At 41.7% G+C, this 25,153-nt stretch overlaps 1 protein-coding gene across 3 annotated transcripts in view; it reads right to left on the bottom strand.

Moving 5' to 3' along the window:
* Nucleotides 1-25,153, bottom strand: part of GRK5 (G protein-coupled receptor kinase 5) — a 648,325-nt gene that overhangs the window by 62,484 nt on the left and 560,688 nt on the right. For all 3 annotated transcript variants that reach the window (XM_078643914.1, XM_078643917.1, XM_078643915.1), the window contains exon 10: nucleotides 250-287. In XM_078643914.1, coding sequence (XP_078500040.1) covers nucleotides 250-287 — 38 coding nt within the window. The remainder of the gene's footprint in view (nucleotides 1-249; nucleotides 288-25,153) is intronic.

Raw genomic sequence — 25,153 nt, 5'->3', positions numbered from 1 at the left:
GATAAGCAAAAGAAAAGCTATTGACACACACATGGTTTCTATTAAGGGAGCTGCCAGCCAAGACTGAAGTAGCCTGGTCGTCCCTATCTGCCATGACTTATGCTTCCAGCCCCTGTTCACCCAAAGAAATACTTGTATGAGCTGGGGCTGCATTTATGAGCTGCTCCTTGCTGGTAAAACCTTAGAACAAACACAATGAAGAGAAGACAGTACAGGGGATGAAAGTCCCAAAGCCTATCGCACACTTACCATAGTCATCCAACAGGATATTCTCTGGCTTCAGATCCCTGCAATCCAAAAAGGCAGCGGTGAGTGTCAATGCACTGCCAATTACACGCATTAAATAAGGTCTGGACCAAGACTGCCAGAGTGAGACCTGCTCAAACATGCATCTTTGACCCTGTGGTGGCACAGCTACTCACCTGCTCTGACTCGCCCACCACCACCCGCAGCTTACACCTGAATAGAGTCTCAACCGAGAAGCAACAGAGTCCAAAGTGGAGCTCCCTTGCAAACCCCCAAATCAGTGGCTCCATTCAACTTCAGTAAATTCTCATTATCAACCTCGCAAGCCTCAGACGCGGCCAAAGAACGAGCACAAATGAATAACAGCTAGTTACATTATCAGTGCACATATCACAATTGTCCAAAGCAATAGCGTCACTCGGGATGTAAGATATGACGTAGTTAATCATTAACTGCTGTCCTAACTGTTAACGCTTTACAGCAAAAATTTCAATACATTGAGAAAATCATTTTGTCGCACGTGTCGCGTGAGGCACATGTGAACTTGGAACAGATTCACTGCAGCAAAAGGAGTCTTTTATGCGAGATTCAACCTAACAAACTTTAAGGTGACTGGAGGTACAATAAACTTTAGACATAAAAACAATTCACAATTAATCAGTATTGTAATAGTATTATTATAATACTGTTAAACTACATTTGTGCTCAATCAGCCACTACATCAAACGTTTTGTGTTTACTTTCAGATTTCTGAAAAGGCATTTTTATTCTCGCTCCCATGACAAAGCCATGATTTGAAACCACTCGCTTGCGGTTTGGTACATGCCCTCTGTGAACGCAGCTTCACTGAACCTGCACTGCCTTAAAGATGCATTTGCTGGGGCGAAGTTGTGAAAAGACTTTGAAACAGCTCTAACTTTCCTTCTTTTTGGTCTTTCTTGATTTTTCTTTCAATTTCGTTAGACTGAAGTCCGAACTCCATTTGAAAGAAACGCAGCTTTGCCTTCTGGGTGTGATAAGGGAGACAGTGACTGGGCGAGGATCAAGTTTATAATAGATAATAATGTTTTTAAAGTTTGTGAAGTGGTTTTGGATAAGATTGCGTTTTTATCTATTTATCTGTATTTCATAATGTACTGCATTTATATTGCGTTTGGAAAGTTTCTTATTGTTATTAGTAAATGCCCCTTCAGGCTTACACCAGTTTGCTTTGCTAACCTAAACTACCATATGGGGCTAACTTCAGAATCCTGAAGAAGGATGTAGCCAGCCAACCAGCCACACTGGTAATACTTTTTGGGTGGTCGATGGATTGATGCTGACTAAAGTAATTTTGCTTGCATTGTCTACATTTGTGTCTGTTAAAATGGCAACATATTTGTCCACAAGTTAAAAAAAAGGAGGAATGTAACAATCTTTGTAACAGACTTCGCTGAATTCTACAGACAGGCAATCTTTTCAAAGCACTCGGCACGTGAACAGGGTTCATCTATTCACATACTGCATGACCATTAGGTCATTAGAAGCTGCCTGGAGGGTCCCCTCTGAGGATAATGGTATGACAGTATCCACGGGCCAAGTGTTTTTTTTTCTATTTCAAGTCACTTCCTGTGATTGTCCACGATAGGGGTAGGCAAAACAGTTTGCCTAAATGCCAACAGACCACAATACGGTCCATTTTTAGTGCACCTGCTAAGGTACGTTCGGTTTGGAATATTGCCAAAATCCACGCTAAGTGTAGAGTAGAAAAGAGGCAGAATTTTCTACCCGACCACAGATGACTACTTTTATTCAGGCTGTCTGTGCCTCATTGGACCACAGAACTTAGTACAGAAGTTCCGGGAGCCAAAAGCTTTTCCGATCTGCTCCGTACACAAACGCTTACTATCACTTGTAGACTCCAGACAACCACAAATACTAAAACAGCAGTTTCTTTAGGCAGTTTTACTGGACGCCTTTCAGCCAATCAAAGCTGTTGGACAGACACTCGGGCCTGTCGTGACCCACCCATCTCATCACAGACTGTTTGTGACCAGACGAGTAGGGTGTGAAGTTCTAATAATTTCACGTCCTACTATAAGGTACTGTCAGTTTTTGTCAGTCTTTTTATTTACGCATGGATTGAAGGAATGGTAATGGTATTTGGTTAATCACCCTTGTATTCTCTGGACAGAAAAAAAAAATCATCCTTACATATGCCAAAATCAATTTTCCAAGCTCTTACCACCATAAAAAAGTCAGAGAAGAACAGATGTGGTATAATAAATGTAAGAGTCCGAAGACATACCAGGTATTAATAGTGCTTTACTCTAGAAGTAACATTGTCTCGCTTCTCCTTGGAGAAGTCACCTCTACAGATAGTGACTGCACCCTTCATACATCCTGTGTCCTGTGGATGGAGAATCAACAACAAGACGTGTTTAGTAGCGTGCAGCTTTCGTATGTGCTGAACATTCACACTTCCCCCAGTTCAGTTCCTACAGGTAACCATGAAGAGCATTTCAAAAGCCGTTTTAGAATCTCGACTGAAGTTGAGACACTGAGTAGCATAGCTGCCCAATAATTAATGGAGTCTGGCCTCTCCCTGTGACCAAGGTCCATACCCTCTGGGTTTTCTGAGACTACGAATATGAAAGACTATGTATAGCTTCAATGTGCTCAGTAAATTCAAAGCCTTTTGCCAAGAATGCAAGAAAACCAATGAGTTGTAATTATAAAAACATGCTGTATCCAGATGTGTCCTCGTGATTGACCAGGAAGCCTGTTCTGGTGAAGAACGCTGCTGTTTGAATGCGGAGGTGCCTGTTTGGCATCAACACATCACCTCTGCTGTTTTGGAAAGACGGTAGCAGTGATGGTCTACAGTTAAATGCAGTCTATTGCTTCATATTACCTGCAGACCATGTTGAGTTCCCCGCCCTCCTGTACAATGGTCCCTAGTTTTTCAGTTTAGATTTGCAGAGTAGTTTGACTCCAGTTTATGAGGATCAAATTACATCACCCGTTGCAAGAAACCCCCCCTCCTCCATTCTCTTGGCTATCTGTCAAGTTGCTCTCAGTTTTCCTTTCCTTCACATGTTGTTACTGAGATAAATAAATCGCATTTTAGTGCATTTCACTCTGAAACTACATTTTTGTGACATGCACTTCTACCATACTAAGTTGTGGTGTTCTGGGATTCAAGTCAAGTTGTCTCTATTTCAATCTTCTTTGACACCTGTTCAGTGCAGGCTTCGTCCCTTAGCTCTACTCTCTTTAACATCACCCTAGCTCCTCTTGCCACCCTTATTCTATCATTCTAGTTTAGCTTCTACGTCTATGCCGCAATCTGCAATTCATCTTGCGTCTCAACCGGGATTCCAGATCTGGCAATCCCAATTCAAGGATTGCATGACAACAGGTGCATCAAGGATGAACGCCAACACCCGGCATCTCAGCCTGATAAAACGGAGATTCGTGTTTTTGGCAGCAGTTCTTCTTAGTTTTTCTCTTGGTGGCCTGCGGATCATGGTCCTCCACCTCCTCCTCCTGCTGAAGCAGTTCACAATTTGGGGTCCATTTTTGGCACTCAACTCTTATTCACTGTTCATATCAACAAACTTACTTATAATTGCTTCTTGCTCATTAGGGTTCCACGCAAGTTCCTCGCCTTCCTGCTAGGATACTCTGAACTGTTGCCCAATCTAATATTTTATTGTGTCTGGAGTATTTTAACAATGTTTATCATAGCCTTCCTGCTTATTCTAATATGAAACTACAAAGCATACAAAAAGTGGCAGCTCACTTAATCCCAGGACCCAACAGATGCACCAAAAAAACGACTTACCTTAAATCTCTGTATTGACTACCCATTCACAAACGGTGCATTTTTAAAGCTCTTTGACTGTATCAATAAGCCATTTTCACTTCCGCCTCTCAAAATATTTCTGCCCCTTCAGTCAATGTTCTGCATCTAGAGCACTGCACTCGAGTTCTGCTTATCTCTTAAAAATTCCTAGATTTCTTAAAACCTAGTCTGGCAGCCGGAACTTTCCAGTCATTACTACTAAATCCTGGAATGCTCTCCTGGCAAATTTTCGGTCCATCAGTTGCCTTAGCTTTTTTTTTCTTTCTTGTAAACAACTGAAAACTTATAATTTCTCCATTTAATCCTGCTTCTCCTCAGCAGTCACCAGTTAGTGCCAAGACATCATATTCTTGGGTGTCAGCGTGGTCTGTAAATCATCAAATCAATCAGTAGTACGTAGACAGGAGGACTTGAACAAACCCCAAATCCCAGTAAAGCCATCAGAGCAGCCGCCCAGCACAAACCAAGAGTCAGGGCTACAATTCTGTTCTAAAAGTAGCTAAGGCCCATACGAAATTTCGATTTTGCCATTCCCAAATAGCGAATCCGTAAAAATCGTATTTGGAAATTGCAAAATGGAATGTATGTAATTTGCGATTTCCTAATAACGATTCCTATGAATTTGCAATCATTAGTAGGAAATCGCTAAATTGTGATTTTCTAAAAATAGGAAATCGCACAATATAGACATATTGGCCTAAACCACTGAAAGAGAACAATATAATAACTGGATGATTACAGCACTGCTCCAAATACTGACCAAATGGCTCGAAATAAATTTCATTCTAAATATTGACAAAATTACAGAGCACTATTTGGATTTAAATGTACAACCAGCAAAGAGCATATTGTGCTACGTTTAAAAAAAAAGAAAACCTAGAAGGAAGCATTATGGGATTCCATATTTTTGAACACAGTACATGTAAGTGTATTACTTATAAAAGACTGGCTCTCTTTGACTTTGGGACCACGTTTATAGAGCATCAGTCTACACATGTCACAATTCCAGGCACTGCAAAGCATCTACTGTAGGTTTTTCAAGAGCTACTACCAGATCCTTCTCCTGAAATCAAGTCGGTTTTGAACTTATAAAGACACACTGTAAGGGTAATATGCAAGATATGGGTGATTGCACTCTTTTGTATATGCTACAGGCAATGCTTGTGGTAATATCACAGAACTCAACAGTAAAAACAAGCATTGCCAATGCAACATAAGTTTGGCTTTACAAGAATGTTGTATTGCAATGTAAAGCATTACAAATACATACCTTGGAATCGAGTGTGTATTTTTGTGGAAGCAAATAACTGTAGAATAATATTAGTGTATGTTAAAAGGTCAGGTGCCGTCCATTCCTCGACTGTGCCCAGCTTCATGAACCCTGGCCATCCGAGCACGAACACACACACACACACACACACACACACACACACACACAAACACACACAAACACACACGAACACACACGAACACACACGAACACACACGAACACACACGAACACACACACACACACACACACACACACACACACACACACACACACACACACACACACACACACACACACACACACACACACACACACACACACACACACACACACACACACACACACACACACACACACACACACACACACACACACACACACACACACACACACACACACACACACACACACACGTTACCATCCTTGTGGGGACTATGTGTGAATACCTGCTTTGTGGGGACTTACCTTTCCCAATGTTTTTAAAACACACAACTAACAGAAAAATGTTAAGAAAAAATTCATGATACAGGATCCTGCTTCAAATTTGCAAATATATTGTTATCCTTGTGGGGACTTGAACACGTGCTACCATCCTTGTGGGGACCTAGTCCATAACACTATTTGTGATTGAATACAGTCGAAGGCACATGGCTAAATGTTTATTTTAGCAACAATATACACAAACAACATTATAATATATTCATATATGAATTGCTGCATATATAATAGGTGTATACATTAAAGGCAGATTATCTTAATGTGCCAGAAAATACCATATCATGCTTAACGAAAGACACTTAAAGCTGCATTTAACCTATTTATTAGTGCTTAAAATAAAAATAAGGGAACTAACCATAAAGAAATTAACATATGGAACAAAGGAATATGGTCAAGTGGAATCCAGAGCTTGAGGAGCTGCTGACATTTTTAGCAAAATAGATGTTTAAGTTCCCACAGAGATACTGAAATAGTGTGTACATTCAAAGCTTGAATCCCATTATAAAGGGTGTGAATCTAATGATGTTCAAGTCCACACAGAGGTTGTCTGTAATTATAGAAATGCTCAAGTCCCCACAGAGATAGTGTGTTATCATAGAGATGTTCAAGTCCCCACAGAGATGGTGTGTTATTATAGTGATTTTCAAGTCCCCACAAAGATAGTGTTGTATTACAGTGTTGTTCAAGTCCCCACAAAGATAGTGTGTTATTATAGCGATGTTTAAGTCCCCACAGAGATAGTGCATGAAGGTGATTGTGTTTAAGTCCTCATTAAAATAGGGCCCGATTCACAATGGTAAACTTAGACAAACATTCTAACTTTTGTACATTTCAGTTTCAACAATGTAAACTTAGACCAAAAGTCTAACTTTACTACTTTTCAGTATTCAAAAAGCCCCATACAGAGAATGCAAAGCTGGTGATGCTCAAGCCAAAACAGAGCTTGTGTGTAATTAAATGAATGTTCAAGTCCCCACAGAGATGGTGTGTGACTATAGTATTACCACGGTCACCAAATAGAATGTGTGTGATGATAGACATGCCCAGGTCCCCACAGAGATAGTGTGTGATTATAGACATGCCCAGGTCCCCACAGATATAGTGTGTGATTATAGACATGCCCAGGTCCCCACAGAGATAGTGTTTGATTATAGACATGCACAGGTCCCCAAAGAGATAGTGTATGATTATAGACATGCCCTGGTCCCCACAGAGATAGTGTGTGATTATAGGGATGCCCAGGTCCCCACAGAGATAGTCGTGTGATTATAGACATTCCCAGGTCCCCACAGAGATAGTGTGTGATTATAGGGATGCCCAGGTCCCCATGGAGATAGGGTGTGATTATAGACATGCCCAGGTCCCCGCAAAGATAGTGTGTGATTATAAAGATCACAGGTCCCCATAGAGATAGTGTGTGATTATAGACATGCCCAGGTCCCCACAGAGATAGTGTTTGATTATAGGGATGCCCAGGTCCCCACAGAGATAGCGTGTGATTACAGACATGCCCAGGTCCCCACAGAGATAGTGTGTGATTATAGGGATGCCCAGGTCCCCACAGAGATAGTGTGTGATTATAGACATGCCCAGGTCCCCACAGAGATAGTGTGTGATTAGAGATGTTTAGGTCCCCACTGAGATAGTGTGTGATTATACTCATGCCCAGGTCCCCACAGAGATAGTGTGTGATTATAGACATGCCCAGGTCCCCACAGAGATAGCGTGTGACTATAGTATTACCACGGTTGCCAAAGAGAATAGTGTTCTTTAGATAGTCGTTGGAAGTTCATCCTGTCTTTGTATTTCACTTCAAAGGCAAGTAATGTTAGCATTGACCACACACTTCTAAAGCACAGGATTTTACATTGCCTATCATAATAAGAAATAACAAATGTTACACCCCCTAACCACCTTTTGATTTGAAATCTAGCCACAAACACAACATGATCACCTGTTTAAAAAAAGACCTACAGAACTTCCCCATGACCCTATTCCATTAACTCTGCAAATTAGGTTGTTTATAGGCTTTTATTTTGCGATAAACACTCCCATCATTGATAATAAAACCCAACTTAGATCCAAAAGTCCCCAGTAATTATCGGCTCATACCATGTTATCCCAAACTGAGCTAGATCATTGAGAACCCAGTAGGATCACCATTGCAAGTGTACTGCAACAAATACCAGTTATAAAATACCTCTCACGCTTTGACAGTATTACTGATATTAGTGGATTTTCAGAATGATAACAGACAGAGGGGCATATGTACAAGCCCCTATCCCCACCACAATATCACTTTTTCTGACGTTGTGGTGGCGTTAGGGGCTTTGCCTTATTTACCAGGCAGCATTAAGCCACTTACCGTGGCTTAACGCGGCCTGGTAAATAAGGCCCACTTTCATGCTATTTTTAGTGTGAATGGGTTGGGCAGTGGAGGTTGGGGAGCGTTCCACTGCAACACCCATTGATTTTGACGCTGCCCCCTACGTACAAGGGCAGCGCACATAGCAGGCAGCGCCAAAATTAATACTAGGGAAAACCTGGTCTTCACTTGGCAAAATGAGGAGAATGCTTTATTTTCCCTCGTTTTTGCATTTTCCATGTGTGCTGCCTTGTGCAGCACACATGGAAAAAGCAAACAGCCATGGATTGTTATGTACAGGAAGGTCCCCCTTCCTGTACATGAACAATCTGTAAAAAAGTGTCATTGTGTGACTTTTATGTGTGCTACATGAAGCAGCACACATAAAAGTGACAAAATGGCATTTTAGGATTATTTATGTGCAGAAAAGGACATAGCCAATAGGTCTCGCCTTTGGGACCTTATAAGTATTTAGTTATGCAGCGCAATATCCTTGGTGCAACAACATGAACTGTTGCATGGCTAGACACTTATAAGGTCCCAAAGGCGAGACCTATTGGCTATGCCAATGCATGTTAACTAGTGTGTTTTCTCTGTAGAGGCAACGGCCAAGTGAATATACTTACTCTGCTCTGACACCAAGAATTACTGTAAATTTCTAGCGATGGAATTGCTATTTGTAATGTGATAGCGCGAAAAGACTTCAGGGTATGTAGCTGTCTCAACACTTTAATTGATTTTCCTTTTCATGTTACAGCATACAAACTGGTTACTTTTATGTATTTATAATTTTACCAGTGCTTCCTCTCTCTGCACAGACTGTCTCTAGGCAAAGCAACACTTGTTACCTCTGTGACATAGAAGCTTTTCTCGGGAGGAAGCAGAAACACATTAGATCCCCTGTCTTGGGCTCATTTTAAACCACCGTACTGAGGGCCAGATGTAGGAAGGCAAATACCGGTCGGTAACGGCCAATTTCGTCCGTTATCGACCGGTATTTGGAGTTTGGGATGTAGGGGCATGTTAAAATACATATTCGGTAATTTTACCGAATCTGTAATTTTACCGATTCGGTAAAATACCGATTTGGTAAAATTACCGAATCTGTATTTTGACATGTAGGTAGCGGTTTAAGAATTTGCTATTTACCACCAACTAGAAGTTGGTGGTAAATAATGAAAAACGTTTAAAAAGCATTTCTTTTGCTTTTTAAACAGTGCCATGTTGCAGACATACATGCCCTGAAGGCATGTATGTCTGCAACATGTGCACCCATGCACAATTGAGGGGTGCAACAGGGTGTCAAAGTGACACCCTGCCACCCTTCAATGTTTCCCCCAATTACCGAATCGGTAAGCGCTAGGAAAAGGCCATTTTCCTTTGCAGCGCATGCGCTGCGAAGGCTCGACCTAAAAAGAAAGGCCAAGAAACACCTACCATCGATGCCTTGAGGCTTACTGCAAAGAGATGGGTTACACCCGGAGTCCGATTGAAAAAAAGCTCACAACAGAGATTGCTCGAGATTCCTGGTTCATGGCCTGTACCGAGTAAGTAAGTATCCTTTGAGATACAGTTCTTGCATTCTGAAATTGCAATAATGTCCTCTCCTGTAGGATATATCTTAAAGCCATGGCTTAATACAGGAGGGCTTAACACCAGATAAAATAACCAGACGTGGTCTACAGACAGACAGCAGAGCCATGTTTCTGGTTACAATGCTCTGATAGATGGTGCAGTTACACACTACAGAGCACTACTCAGGCAGCTGGATGATGAATGTTTTTAATCATTCTGAGTAGCAAAATAAATAGAAATTAGAGCTAACACAGAGTCAGTGTTGTACGTTTTTAGAATGGAGGAATATAAAATAAGTCCTTAATGAGGGAATACTTTGAACTGCTGGCTAAACCCATAGAAAGAATGAGGCTCACTTAAGAGGTATTTTCTTGAAGTGTCTGTGTGCCCATCCCTTTTCAACTCAAGGTTGATGGGCATGTGATACAAAGAGCTTGTTTAACAGTACAGAAATTCAGAATTTGCTCAAATGATAGAATGTTTCTGTACTGCTGGGGTTACCAATCACCCTCAGTGCGCTCTTTAACTTGATAAGTGCAAAATTGGGTAATTTAAAATAAAATGTTACCCCCTTTTTGCCCATATATGCCTTAGTCTCCAGGATTGTCATTTTTCAATTCCCCGAATCTCTCTATTTGTAGTGTGCATTGTCTTCAATCTGAGGACTTAAGAAAGTGCTCCAAAATAATGCTCAGCGTTTATCTTGTGAAGGGATCTTGGAGTTGGTTGTCACTATTACCTAGTACAAGTTCCTGAGACAGCTGCAGACACAGACAGGAGGATTTCTGTGAATTACAACATTTACTATAAACACACTGATGCATTTATTTTTACCTTACACTTTAAAATCACACACTTGGCTTCATTGTTTTAACGCAAGATAGCGCCAAGCTGTAATCCGAGTCAGCCCAGTTGGACACCTGAGTCTCAGGAGTTCAGGAGCCCCCGATGCTCCTTCTTTCTCAAAGGTGTGCTGTCTTCACAGCAGGGCTATTCCCTAGTATGGAAATCAACTGACTTCAGGAGGTTCCAGTACACAGCCTGTTGAGGTGCTAATGGTTCCTTTGGTTCCTTTGTTTTGCACAAAGGTGTATTTAATTGTATACAACTACTTAGTCCTAAGTCCTGCCTTATATTTCATCTTGAAGCAGGTGATAGTAACATCCAAGCTGCGGGACTGCAGGAAAGATTTTGTCTACAGGCTAGAGCAAAATCTGTCTTAAATACTTTCGTTCATCAAATTCAGTGTGAAAAATGACTCTTTATGAGTCATGACATTGTTTTGTTTCATGTTGATGTGCATTCATGTTTATTCCATGTGCTATATTTAATGCCGAAAATCTTCATAGACATTTATGAAATTGTTAGTTATTTCAATAGGACTTTCAGATTATAATAAAGAAGTATAATACAAAACGAGGACACTTCGTATTTAAAATAATACCTAAAATATCGCATTTCATTTTTTTAAGAAAAAGGTTGACGGCTTCTCTGATAATGAGGCTCAGAGTGAAGCGCATTTGCAATATATAGAAGTGCACCTTGAGGCTCTATTGTGAGGAATCAAGTGTGTCTAGATTGCTCCAGCCCTGACGAGTGGAGTTCCCAGTCTGGGAGACTGCGAGCAGGAAACATTGTTCACATTGTTCTGGGGGTAGGCTATTGTGGACACTTAAATATTGCGACCCAAGGATGGGGTCCCCATGGTGATCACTGGGCACAGATCTGCAGCCTAAGACTGGCACAAATTTGCAGTCTCAATTTGGTACATAACACACTATGGATTTTTGTGATTTTGTATTTAACAAAAGAATTGAGTAGCATAGTATGGTTATTCTTTGCTGTGAAATAAGATCAATTAATAACCAGTTTTATTTCAAATGCAGTGTCCATGGAGGATAAACACAACATAAACACATATGTGTTTATAGCCCCAAAGACAGTGACATTAAATTGTCCATATATAATGATAGTGATGGTTATGGTGGGGCAAACGTGAACACACATTTAGAATTAATAAGTAGTGGTGTATATCTAAGCATGCACGTAGACATGGTTTAGTGAGTAATGATTCAAAGCTGGGCATGTAGTGAAGATTTCTAGGTAGCGGTGCAAATCTGACAATATACTAAGAATTAATTATCATATATGCAAACCCAAACAGGCACTGTTGATTACTGAGTCATGATGGACATCTCAGCATGAGCTGATGATTATAGAGAGATAGTGCAAATTCAAATACTTACTAAGGATTACTAATGGCCGGTGTAACTATGAAGAAGCAGATCTGAATAAACAAATTAAAAGCCGGACCTATTGGCAGGTCAATTAATTATATTCCCTGCAATTCATACTTTCTAATTAAATAAAAAATATTTTATTATTTATAGCCCTACTTTGACAGGTATGGGACAAGTAGCTATTACACATTTGGAGTTGGCAGTACCAATGTTCAAAATTATGATTTTATATAGATCAAAAGCTATAAGCTTGGCACCCCACTACTCAGAAGCTTACAAAGTCATCTCTAGGGTGCCTCGAGGTACATGACCCCTCTAACCAAAATCATCAGCACATACCTCAGCATGCTTTTCTACACCAACGTCACACAATTCATACTCTCCCTCTCAGACATGAACCCCAACACAAGAAACAAGTTCATCACTTGCATGACGAAATCGCTAACTGGATGAAAGCTGACTTTCTCAAACTCAACACCAACAAGACAAATGTAGTGATCTTCACCATACCATGGGACTCCACCTGTTGGATGGCTGCACTCATACCCACAGCCACACCTAGCACCAGAACCTCGGAATCATCACTGACACCAAACTGGCAGTGACAGCACAAGTAAGCACAGTCATCCTGCTTCCACACCCTAAAGATGTTGAGGAATATTCTATGGCTCCAGAAAAGAATGTCACCCTAACCACCAGCAAACTAGACTACTGAAATATTCTCTCTGGTCGTACCATCAAGCATTCATTCCGGTTGTATCACCAAGTATCTCACAAGAAGACAACAAACCATCCAAAATGTGGCAGCCAGACTCATCCTCAACCCACCACGTATAACCCACATACCATCACATCACATCCCAGGGAGCTCTACTGACTCCCAATGCACAAATGTGTGCATTTCAAACTTCCCACACACATGTTCAAGCCACTACACTACTTAGGCTCCACTTACCCGGCCACCCCCTCTCCTTTCACCCACCACCTAGTCACCTACACTCTGCAGTACGATTCACACACATTCTATGCATGCACAGAACCACAGCATTCTCTTACATAACACCTAACGCATCAAATGATCTTCCATTTCACATCAGACAGAGTCTTCTATCTTCTTGAATTCCAAAAGAACCTGAAGATCTGTCTCGACTGGTTTCGATGCACAGACACCTGGCCATCACTAGAATTCCATCATGGATGAGAGTACATTCTACAAATACACATACCATTATTGTATATGGCACATAATTATACTCTAGAAAACAATAAATAAAGGAGATTACATACATAACACAACCTAAAGAAAATTAGGAATATTGGATTAAAATGTCTTTCCCGCGCACACACAATTTGATGTAGCGAGTAAGTTAAGACCAGAGCCTAGACTTCTGTCACAAAACATTGAATTCAGTAATCAAATTATTTCCTCCTGTACTGGCAATTTATATGAAAAAAATGCATTTATAGTATGGCATATGTAGCTGGTGAAGGGCCGAAATGCATTTATAAATGGGTATTGTGAAACTCTGTGGCAGTGCCAAGGATTGAAGAATGTGTGAAGATAAAGCAAAAAGTAGTGTGAGATAATGTCCTTAAACCTTAGTGTTAAGTCTATGGATGGGGGAAAAGTGAGTCGGTACAATCTGGCCCATTTGGGAGATGTTTCTGTTTTTTTTAATTTTCTTTTATTTTTGCAGAGTTTTATATAGCACGAATTAGACCCGAACTGAATCGGGTATCAGAGCACTTACATAGCACCATGTATGTTACATGAGGACACACATTAATTTTTGTTAGGCACAGGGAGATGAAGTGATTTGCCCAGAATCACAGGACGTTTGGCGTCGTTACCGAGACTCGAACCCAGTTCATCCAGGTCCGAGGTTGAGCGCCCTAGCCGTTAGGCCAACTCCCTCTCTTGTGTGTATATGACAGCCGCTTTGCAAAATTTGTCACAGCAGCAGTATAGCTGTGTATATGCCTAGGTAGGTGGGAAAAGTGTTAGAAAAGATGTTGCTGTTCATGCATGTGGACAGTAGGAGTGTGAGAAATTCATGTGATTTGCTTTTACGCACTTACACAACATTTTATGAAAATTATACGAAATGCAAAATGTGAATCTGGCTTTTAGTGCTATATTTTAGCACAAAATAACCAATAAGTCATTTTTTGACACAGGCACACATTCTGCAGCATATTATAGCTCAAACAAGACAATTGGCATGAGCAATACCTGCTCACATTCTGTTTGTCCGCATTCCTCCTGAGTGTTCAACATAAATGTTTGTAGCAAATGCCACATAATTAGGTGATGTGACATAATGGCATACTTTCAGGGATTTTACATAACAAGTGCAACACGAAATTCCCCAAATAACTCAAACTATGCAAGGGTAATTTACATTTTTCTCAGGCCTAGTGGACATCTACCATTTGGATTAGACTATCAAACAGTTCAAAGAACACTGAATATTGGCATTGGAGGTGTCCAGATGTGAAAGAAGCGAAGATGCGAGGGAGCTTTGGTGGGGGTCAATCATGGATTAACTATAGTAAATACTCTTGCCTTCACAGAGGACCATTAAAAGAGCTACCCATCAGAATGGCTATTTTTTAACCAGAAACAATATAAACTCTAATGAATCCACTGTGTACAAGCAGAGGAACAATCATTGTATGGGCAGCTATAGTCGGGGCCACTGGAATTATGCAATTGTGTGGCAGCAGCGATTTTAACATGAGTATAGATCTGCTGCATTGGTCACAGAATCTACTCTCTACCGCATAATCTGCAGATTTTAACAAAAAAATTGTTTCTTGTTTGAACGGTTCAAAAGTTACTAAAAAAGAAGCAACATCTATTGCCACGCAATGGAAGGATCTTTGCAAAGGTTAACTAGTCACCTTTCTGTTGCAATTACTATATTAGGGTGGTAAACTGGTTCCAAAGAGGCACAGCCAATGCACTGACAGTGTTACCAAGTTTAAAAATGAGAAAAGAATCAAGTAATACTATTAAAAAATCAAATGGGCGGGACGAGAAGAGGGAATCTGCCCAGCTTGTAACAACAGTAAAGAAGATATGGTCCATGTCTTGTTCTTCTGCCCTGCCTATAGTGTAATACGGAGATCCTGGCTGGCTCCGTTGTGCTGAAATTTGGGCTTAAAACAATGTGCTCAAGCTTGTAGAATTTTAAGATATGATACTTCACCTCCTATTGTGTTCTCGGTCTCCCGCTTTTTATATGGTATGTGGGTAGAAGGTCTACTTTGATTAATCGTGTTAAATTGTGATCAATTGTAATGATTGTTATCTTTCATTTTATAACTTATTGTTTAATAATTTTTTTAACCAAGGTACCTAACTATTTATGTATTTTATCTTGTATGTACATATTTTATTTGTGCTTTTATGGCCTTCAGTCGAAATAAAGTTATCAAAATCTTTTTTTTTTTTTTTAAATCTGCCATCTTTTAGTGCATAATTTCCCTTTTCTTGCTGCATAATCTGCTCAAACCTGCTGCATATTTTGGTCCTCCCCTGCTGCATAATTCTTGTGCCCCTCGCTATAGCATATGCCTGAAGAGATCACCCAGGTATTCCGGGCGCAACCTATAGAAATGGGCATTACACCAGTGGATCGCTTGTCTCTCGATTGCTGAATCAGTGCACTGCATTTAAACAACAAAAAACAAAAATAATAGGAGACTTAAGAGGCCTCAGTAATAACATGTCCAGGAAGACAAAATACAAATACTATTTCAATAGGTAGTGGAAATCAAATCAGTGAGCAACATGGAATGAAATGCATGTGCTTTTCTCTTTGTAGCACTAAATGAATGGCTTGGAATGCAGAGCGCCCTACATATATGATGGCCCTCCTCTAATTTAACAAATACAACTTTTTGCAAAGTATTGCAATGTCTCAAGAAAAAACAAACATGATTTAGAAGCCAGTGACTTTACAGAAGGTCACAAAAGCACTTTGACGCCTCGTCAGGGGTAGTAAACGCTATATAAATGCAATTAAATAAATAAATAAATTACAAACTCAACTTGCTCAAATCCACAAAGGAAATTTAGCAGTCAACGCCTACAATTTTGCTCTGTGACGTTTTAAATACAATTTCAGTGAAGGAAGTAATAGAAGTTTGAAATCTGATTTTGCAGGTAGTGCTTCACAGGTTAACACAAGAGTGCCTGTGTTACTCTACACCTGCTACATAAGCTGTTACCTTTTTTGAACTGATCAGAGATGTGCATTGCCCTCCACGGCTAGGAATCGTTTACAATTTGGCTTCCACATAGCGCTTTGCTTTTTACCTTGCATGTCTGCGTCCACTCTGTTTGAGAACAGCCTAAGTGGGGGGAATCCTTGAATTGTTTGAATAGGGCTGTGCTCACCATTCTCTTTGATTATCTTATTCAGGCCTTAAATGAGGTGCCAAAGTGCCTTAAATAGGTTTCAAATGTGCATAAACTCATGAAAAAGAAAACTGCAAAATTGCCTCATGCTACACCATGCAAAACCACGTTATATATTTTTTTTAACAGCAAGAGAACATGCTCATCATAATTTGGGCCCTACAAAACAGCTGTAAAGAAAATATCTCCCCTTTCTCAGGCGACAGGTGCAAGAGCAGGGCGTTAGCAGTTCCTTCTGGGCAGAGCACTTCCTGGGCAGCCGTCAAAGTGTTAATGTATGCAGATCACAGCCTTTTGTTTCGGCTGATCACAGAGGTGAGCCTCAAGTTAGGATTGAAAGGAGCACCTCCCCTCCCCCAACCTCCAAACACAGGTTGGTTGCAACAACGAGAGCCACTCTTGAAAACATAATACGGCCACTGAATTTAACAAGGCAACCGCGGAAGCCCCATAGTTTGTTTTGCGTGTGACAATTTGTACCATTAATAGGTATTTGACAAAGGCTGATACATGAAACTGGCATTTCTTTGCAGTCATCCAATAACCACATGATTATGCACTAGAAATTCCAGGGTGACAACACAAAAACTAAAGTTAATAGTTTTTGATACATTTTATTTTTTGTTAGTGAAGCAAACGAGAGGGAGGACTTTGGTGCACTACATGCTGGCGAATAATTCAAGTCTAGTTATTCATCCTTCAATGTAAACATTGCAGGTCTAACCTTCCAGGACTGAAACCTTTGCAGGTTTATGTAGCAGAAACTCGACCCGAAGGCATTGGAGCGCTTTACATAGCACCTGGTACGTTACACAAGGACACATTAACGTTCCTAGCCACAGGGAGAATAAGTGACGCCCAGAATCACAGGGTGTTGAGCTGACACTGAGAGCCGAGAATCGAACCTGGATCCCCATTTATGGAGTCGGCATCCTCTTCCTTTCATTTAGCATAAATAGCTAAGCATAGGAAAATAAAGCATTGAGCCTCTAATGTACATTTCACCCATGACAGTAAGAACGGCCCAGGGGAGGAAAATGGGGAGGGAATGGGGAAAATAGTAAGAGGAGCATAGGGAGAAATGGACAAAGTCAGAGAAAACAGAGAGAGATGGGGAGAGATACAAGTTGAATCAAGATTTAGGGAGAGAACGACGTGGTAAAAGTCTTGGAGACAAACAAGGAAATAGGGGTAAACAGGAGAGAGAGATTTAGAGATAAGGAAAGTCAAACATAACCAGTGAGAGAAATAGACAGGGAGAGAGAAAGTCAGAGATATGGGGAGACAGGGGAGGGCACAGGAATGACAGGAGAGGCAGATAAGTTAAAGCTAGTGAGAGGCATCGAAAGATAGAGATACAGAGATAGACAGGGAACAAGAAAGAAAGACAGAAACAGAGAAAGACAAGAAGGGAGAGAGAAGAAATAAGGAAAGACAGCCAAATATGAGACATATGTGACAGTCAAGGAGAAACAGGGTTAGAATTGGTGAGAGAGAAATAAAGCCAGATAGTGTCATAAGGAGGGAGAGATAGGTAGAGACAAAAACAGTGGGCGAAAGACAGAAACAGAGATGGAAAAGTAGGAAGAGAGAAAAAAAGAAAGACAGGGAGAGATGTGAAATCGAAATGGAGGGAGGAAGTGGGAGAGACAGTAAAAGACAGGGAAAGAGTAAGACAAGGAGAGGGGTGGGTTTATGAAACATACTAGAAGACAGGAAGGAGGACAGAAGGAAGAAAGGAAGGAAATACACACTGAACTGAATCTAAATGCAGTTCTATCTAAAGCTATTTGTCTGTCCATTAACCTCTATCTCACTCTCTCTTGATCCCTCTACCTGTAACAGAGACATCTTTAGCTACATAGATCGGTCTTTGTCTATATTTGTTTCTCCTTTAATCTATCCTTAGTAGTGCATCTGTCTTCTATATATCCCTTTATTTGTATGTACATCTGTACATCTGTCTGCCCATCCCTCTATCTATTTGTAAATCTGTCGATCAGTCTATCTATCTGATTTATCTAAATTGTATCCACCATACATCTGAATGCACTTTCGGAAATGAGATCCCTGGCCACACAACTGGGAATGGGTGAATTTCACCCAGCAACTGACGTGAGAAGGGGGCTAGCAACCTCCCTCAGGCATCAGGTGCACAGATTTTAGGAAGGTAGGAACAGCCATGGATTACAACCATGCTGAGACATCGGACATAGACAACACCAGCGGACCCATTATGCTTTGCAGTACAAGCAATGGATCCCACTATGCATCAATTCAGTACCCGCCATCCCACCCACATGAAGTCATGCACACCCCTGACCATCAAGTTGGCAAGACCTGTTGTGTCCAAAACATTACATGTACTTAGAGTGGGCTTTGGGACAGCCACTTGCTCGTGATTGGACAGCCATTGTTGTTTATATGAGATGTCTTGATTCAATGGCTTTTCTCCCTGTCCCTGTGTTTGTTCCACCCTGGGGCATTTTGATCTCACAGTGTTGTGAGTGAATGTTTTTTATCCTTCTTCTGAATACTTGTGGAGCTGTTTTTTATTTTAGATTTAACATTCCATGGGAGTGCAGGTATTTCCTTCCTGTCAATATTTATTGGTTTACAATGGGTTGGCATCTGCAAAATGCTTCTGCTCCATTTGCTTCCTTCTGTATATTGCACTCTTTTATTTTCACTTTATTTACATTTGAATTTACTAATCTAACATGGTTGGCCGCCATGTTAGATTAGTATATTTAAAGCAGAGGCTTGTGTCATGACACATTCTTGTGTCATGAAGCTCATTCACACATGCATTAGGACACACATCACGGCAAACACTTTTGCATGTGGCATATTGCCGGCCTCCTTAAAATGAGGTTTCTTTAATAAAAACTCTATTGCAAGATTGTGAACCATACATCTGTTAGTATGTGGTGGCCATGATATTCAACTCCCCACAGAGGTAGTAGTTATGACATGTGAAATCCGGGGGTCTTCCAATCAGGAGAACAGAAGGTGATATATATTTTTCACTCCCCTTTTTGTTTATGCACTTAAATAAGCAGTAGTATTGAAGGTCCTGATGAAGCAGTAGGTGACCCATGGGCCCAAGGTAAAACTGCCGAAACATGTCGACCGTGACCATTACAACTGTCAAGGTAGTTATTTGTTGATACTACCTCTTTCACTGTTTTTAATAGCGGGAATGGAAGGTCTCTATTAAACTCTTTTCCTTCCTTCACCCCTTTTTAGCGACACTACCCATTGTTGGTATATTTTGTTTATTACACTATTGAGCACTGCTTATGAGATACCTCCTGATACCTACCAAGTAATGAAACACATTGGAATATAATAGACAATCATGCCAAATCGTGCATTGGGTCACTCCCTGTGTGCCACTGGTTATCTTCCCAAATGATGTAGGGCGGTACAGGATGGAACTCTGATGGGAACACTACAAACTTTTTGAGAGTGCCCAGTGAATGATTTCGCTATCAGCTCACACACATTCTTTCATTCCTCTTCTGAGGTCTCGACCAAATGCTATTAATTAGTTGGTTTTCAGTAGTTATGATATTCATATCCAAGACATGCAGAAATAGTGTGTGATGAGAGTAATGGCCAGGTCCCCAGGGAGATAGTATGTTATAGTGTTCTTATTCAAGACATCCTGAGATAGAGTGCGTTGATAGCTGTGCAAGTCCCCACACAGATAGTGTGATTACTGTAATGACCAGATTGTCTCAGTACATGATAAAAGTCATGTTCAAACCTTCACACAGATAGTATGTGATGATAGACAAGTTTAAGGTCACACATATATAGTGTGCTAATCAAGTTCATGTCTCTGAAGAGGTAGTACGTGATTATAGTAATGCTACGGCCCCTACTGAGATAGAGTCTAATGATAGTCTAATGATTGTCCCGTCAGAGTTTATGCATCATGATAGTAATTGACAAGCCACTTCCGAGCCCATGACAGACAGTGAGATGGAGGCATTTTCTGTGTGGGGACATCAAGGAAGATGAACTAGCAATGCCCTGGACAATATGAGTAAGGGGAACGATAAGTATGATGATTGCTTTCCAGTTCAATATTATAAATCGAATAAAGCAAAGTTGGTACCACTATTATACAGGTGTACAAGGATGCAGTGGTGTTTTTTCTAGGCATATGAGCTGGCAATCACCTTAGAACCATTATACATCTACAGTGGCACGTAAAGAATGAAGCAAATGACAAACTAGCAATATTGCTGGTTGCAGAAAAGGCCTTTGACTATGTAGAGTGCAGGTATCTATTCATGGTAATAGGTAAATTGAGTCTGTGCAGGGATTTCATTGAAAAAGTGCAGAAGCTATATGAAGTGACTGACTCAGATAAACATTAGGAGCTTTATCTCACAACCGTTCCTCATCTTAAGGGGCACTAGAATGGTCTGTCCTCTGTCCCCACTCTTGTTTTACTAACTCTGTTTTTATTTGAGATGGTAATCACACAAAGCAGAGACATATGGAGCATAATGACACTTCTGTTTTATGCAGATGGTATTGTGGTTGCACTTGTAACGATCAAGGTTTCCTAACCAACATTAATGTCCTGATAACTTTTTTACAAAATTAACTGGTCTGTATGTAAAGCTCTGCCCAAGACAAAAACCACAACAGCAGTGTTAGGCTGTGTGATGCTGAGAGCGTCGATCCACTGGTTCTGAGTGACACTGGTCCAGCTGTGGAGTGGGGCAGTTGGGGGTGTCCATCGAGGGTGAAGTGTACGATGGAGTGGTCTGACCAGGTGACTTCTGTGGTGTGGCTGTATCATATTCTGTTGATGGACGTGAAGATGGGGTCTAGCGTTTGTCCTGCTTTGTGTTTGGGATATGTAACCATTTGCTTGAGTCCAAAGTTGTCCAATCTTTCCAGTAGGTCAGTGGAGTCCAGGTGGAAGTTGAGGTCTCCCAGGAAGACATAGGGCCCGATTCACAAAATTAATCTGAGGCAAAATCCTAACTTTACGATTTTGTGTATTCACAGAAGGCATTTAGGAGTAGTAAAGATAGGATTCCTAACTTTACTGCTACAAAACTGAGAAAAATCCTAACATTTTGACTTTTGGTATTCACAAAAGGCGTTTAGTTGTAGTACTACTACTAAATGCCTTTTGTGAATACAAAAAGTCGTAACCTTAGGATTTTGTCTCAGATTACTTTAGTGAATCTGGGCCAAAGTGTTCAGATTCTATGGTGAGTGTGCCGTGTGACCTTACAATAGAAATATGCATTGGCTTTTTTCTGACATAAGTGTCTCCAAGTGGTACTTCAGCATGTGTAGTGATACCGGGGCCCGAGCATGCAAAAGACTCACTCCCCTCAATTATGATAGTGTTTTACAGCATAACCTTTAAGCATTTAAAGTCTGACAACATTACCCACCCAAACTTTGAGCTTTTTCGCAGATGTGCTTTGTGAGCCTGGGTCTCCGACAAGTGTAAATAAACACTTGCGCTCTGGGCTTTTCTTCCCCTCTGCCCTCCAGTGGCTGCTAAATGCATGGGCTGATGGAGGCCGGGTCCCATTAGATGCTGTCGGGGTTTGCTGTTTGCTGGGTTACATAATGAGAACCACGATTCCCAGATAAGGGGGATACCACCTCAATGATCCTGAGATAAGAACGGTTGCCAGCAGCCCTGTTGTGACCACCTCAGCAGTCGCAGGTAAAATGTGATCGATTGAAGTAGGACAGGGGCCTTTTCAGCAAATCACCAGCAGTCTAGAGCAATGGGCCATCTTCAGGTCTGTGGGGCTCACTCTAACCTGCACCGTCACTCAACAGGGGCGAACGGCGTGCCATATGTCACCCTCCCTGATACACCCTTTTGATGCTGGCTTGCTAGACTACATTTTGGAATAACGAAAGGTCGGAGCCCCTACAAGCGGAAAGCTAATTATTCCTACTGCCAGTGCTTTAAATGGGCCGGTACTCACCGGTACTGAGTATCGGCACTTCTCAGATTTATCGCTCTGAGTACCAGCACTTCTCTACTGCCGTTGAGAGTACCAGTACTCACGAAAAAAGTAAGGCTCATTGGCTGTGCTGGTGAGCCGGAGTGGACTGTGTATCTGGCAGCCAAGGCGCTGCTTCTGCAGCCCAGATCTGAGCCCCAGCTGAGCTATTCAGCAGGGCTCATTTGAATAATGAATGAAAGGGAGGGAAGGTGGATGGATGAAAGGGTGGATGATGGATGAGTGAAAGGAGGGGTTAAGTGAAAGGGTGGATGGAATGAAAGGGTGGATGGCAGGGGCGGCTGGTGACATTTGAAAGTGGTGGGCCGTAAACTAATTTGCATATTGCACCGCAGCGATCGAGCGCAGCGAGCGAGCCCGAACCACCTTGCATCCATCCATACATCATTCATGCATCCACCCATCTATCCACCCACCCACCCTGCATCCATACATCATTCATTCATGTATCCACCCATCCATCCATCATGCATCCACCCATCATACATGCATGCATCCATACATCATTCATACATCCACCCATACATCCGCCCACCCATCCTGCATCCATACATCATTCATACATCCACCCATACATCCACCCACCCATCCTGCATCCATACATCATTCATTCATGCACCCACCCATCCATCCATCCACCCATCCATCCATCCACCCATCCATCATGCATCCACCCATCATGCATGCATCCATGCATGCATCCATCCATACATCATTCATGCATCCATCCATCCACCCATCCATCCATCATGCATCCATCCATCCATCCACCCATCCATCCATCATGCATCCACCCATCATGCATGCATCCATGCATCCATCCATACATCCATACATCATTCATCCATCCATCCACCCACCCACCCACCCACCCTGCATCCATACATCATTCATTCATGCATCCACCCATCCATCCATCATCTATCCACCCATCATGCATGCATGCATGCATCCATACATCATTCATACATCCACCCATACATCCACCCACCCATCCTGCATCCATACATCATTCATTCATGCACCCACCCATCCATCCACCCATCCATCCATCCATCCATCATGCATCCACCCATCATGCATGCATCCATGCATGCATCCATCCATACATCATTCATGCATCCATCCATCCACCCATCCATCCATCATGCATCCACCCATCATGCATGCATCCATCCATACATCCATACATCCATACATCATTCATGCATCCACCCATCCATCCACCCACCCACCCTGCATCCATACATCATTCATTCATCCACCCATCCATCATGCATCCACCCATCATGCATGCATCCTTCCATACATCATTCATGCATCCACCCATCCATCCACCCAACCATCCTGCATCCATACATCATTCATTCATGCACCCACCCATCCATCCATCCACCCACCCATCCATCCATCATGCATCCACCCATCATGCATGCATCCATCCATACATCATTCATGCATCCACCCATCCATCCACCCACCCATCCTGCATCCATACATCATTCATTCATGCACCCACCTATCCATCCACCCATCCATCCATCATGCATCCACCCATCATGCATGCATCCATGCATCCATCCATACATCATTCATGCATCCATCCATCCATCATGCATCCACCCATCATGCATGCATCCATGCATCCATCCATACATCCATACATCATTCATGCATCCACCCATCCTGCATCCATACATCATTCATTCATGCATCCACCCATCCACCCACCCATCCATCCTGCATCCATCATTCATGCATCCATCCACCCATCATGCATGCATCCATCCATGCACCCATCCACCCACCCATCCACCGAACAATCATTAATGCACCCACCCTGCATCCATCCATCATTCATGTATTTTTATGACCATATAAAAATAAATTATGGACTCTAACAAGCCTTTAGGATCGATGTTGAAGGATGTGCCAGTTTACATATTACATCACCCCTACCTTTTTTATGCTGGAAACCTTCTACCGCCCATGTATGTGCCATCCTGTAAGCCCTAGGTATGTACTATACAAATTCACATACAAACATACACCAACATGCATGCAATAATAAATGCATATATCATGCTATTCCGCCTCTACCGTTTGTTAACATTTTGAAATTTTATAACCTTAGTTCAAAGAGTACATTATATTTTTGGTGACAAAGTTGTTAACTGGAGTGGAGTGGTGTGGCTCACTGGTTAGAGGCGGCAGACCCGGAAGCAGAGAACGGCCCGGGACCAGGGTTCAATTCCCGACGCGGCAGGGTCGTGGACCAGGGTCAGCGGACTCAATAATTCTCGCCTCGGTGCCTACTCTAACCAGGGATCACACTCGGCAACTCTGGGCATTAGCTTGCCTCATCTCTACAACGGCCCCTCACATTCGCCAGGGATGCCTGGTTTCACTTTGGAGATACCCAGTAGGGACCATCTCACAGGGATAGCCAGGACGGGTTCCCCAGCGGTCTACAGCACCAGGACGCCTCAGGGCAGCAGTGCGCTTTACAAGACACATACATTTACATTTACATTTAACTCATTTTCTGGAAAAAATTTATAAAATGAAATCTGTTGAAGGCTGTTGTTGCAACTATCAAAATAGAAATTCTGAGAATTTTTACATTTCCAAAACCCCATGCCGTGAAATAAACGGGTGACC

Source organism: Lissotriton helveticus, chromosome 5_1, assembly GCF_964261635.1.
Source record: "Lissotriton helveticus chromosome 5_1, aLisHel1.1, whole genome shotgun sequence".
NCBI classification, from domain to species: Eukaryota; Metazoa; Chordata; class Amphibia; order Caudata; family Salamandridae; genus Lissotriton; species Lissotriton helveticus.
This window is presented reverse-complemented; position numbering and strand designations above follow the sequence as displayed.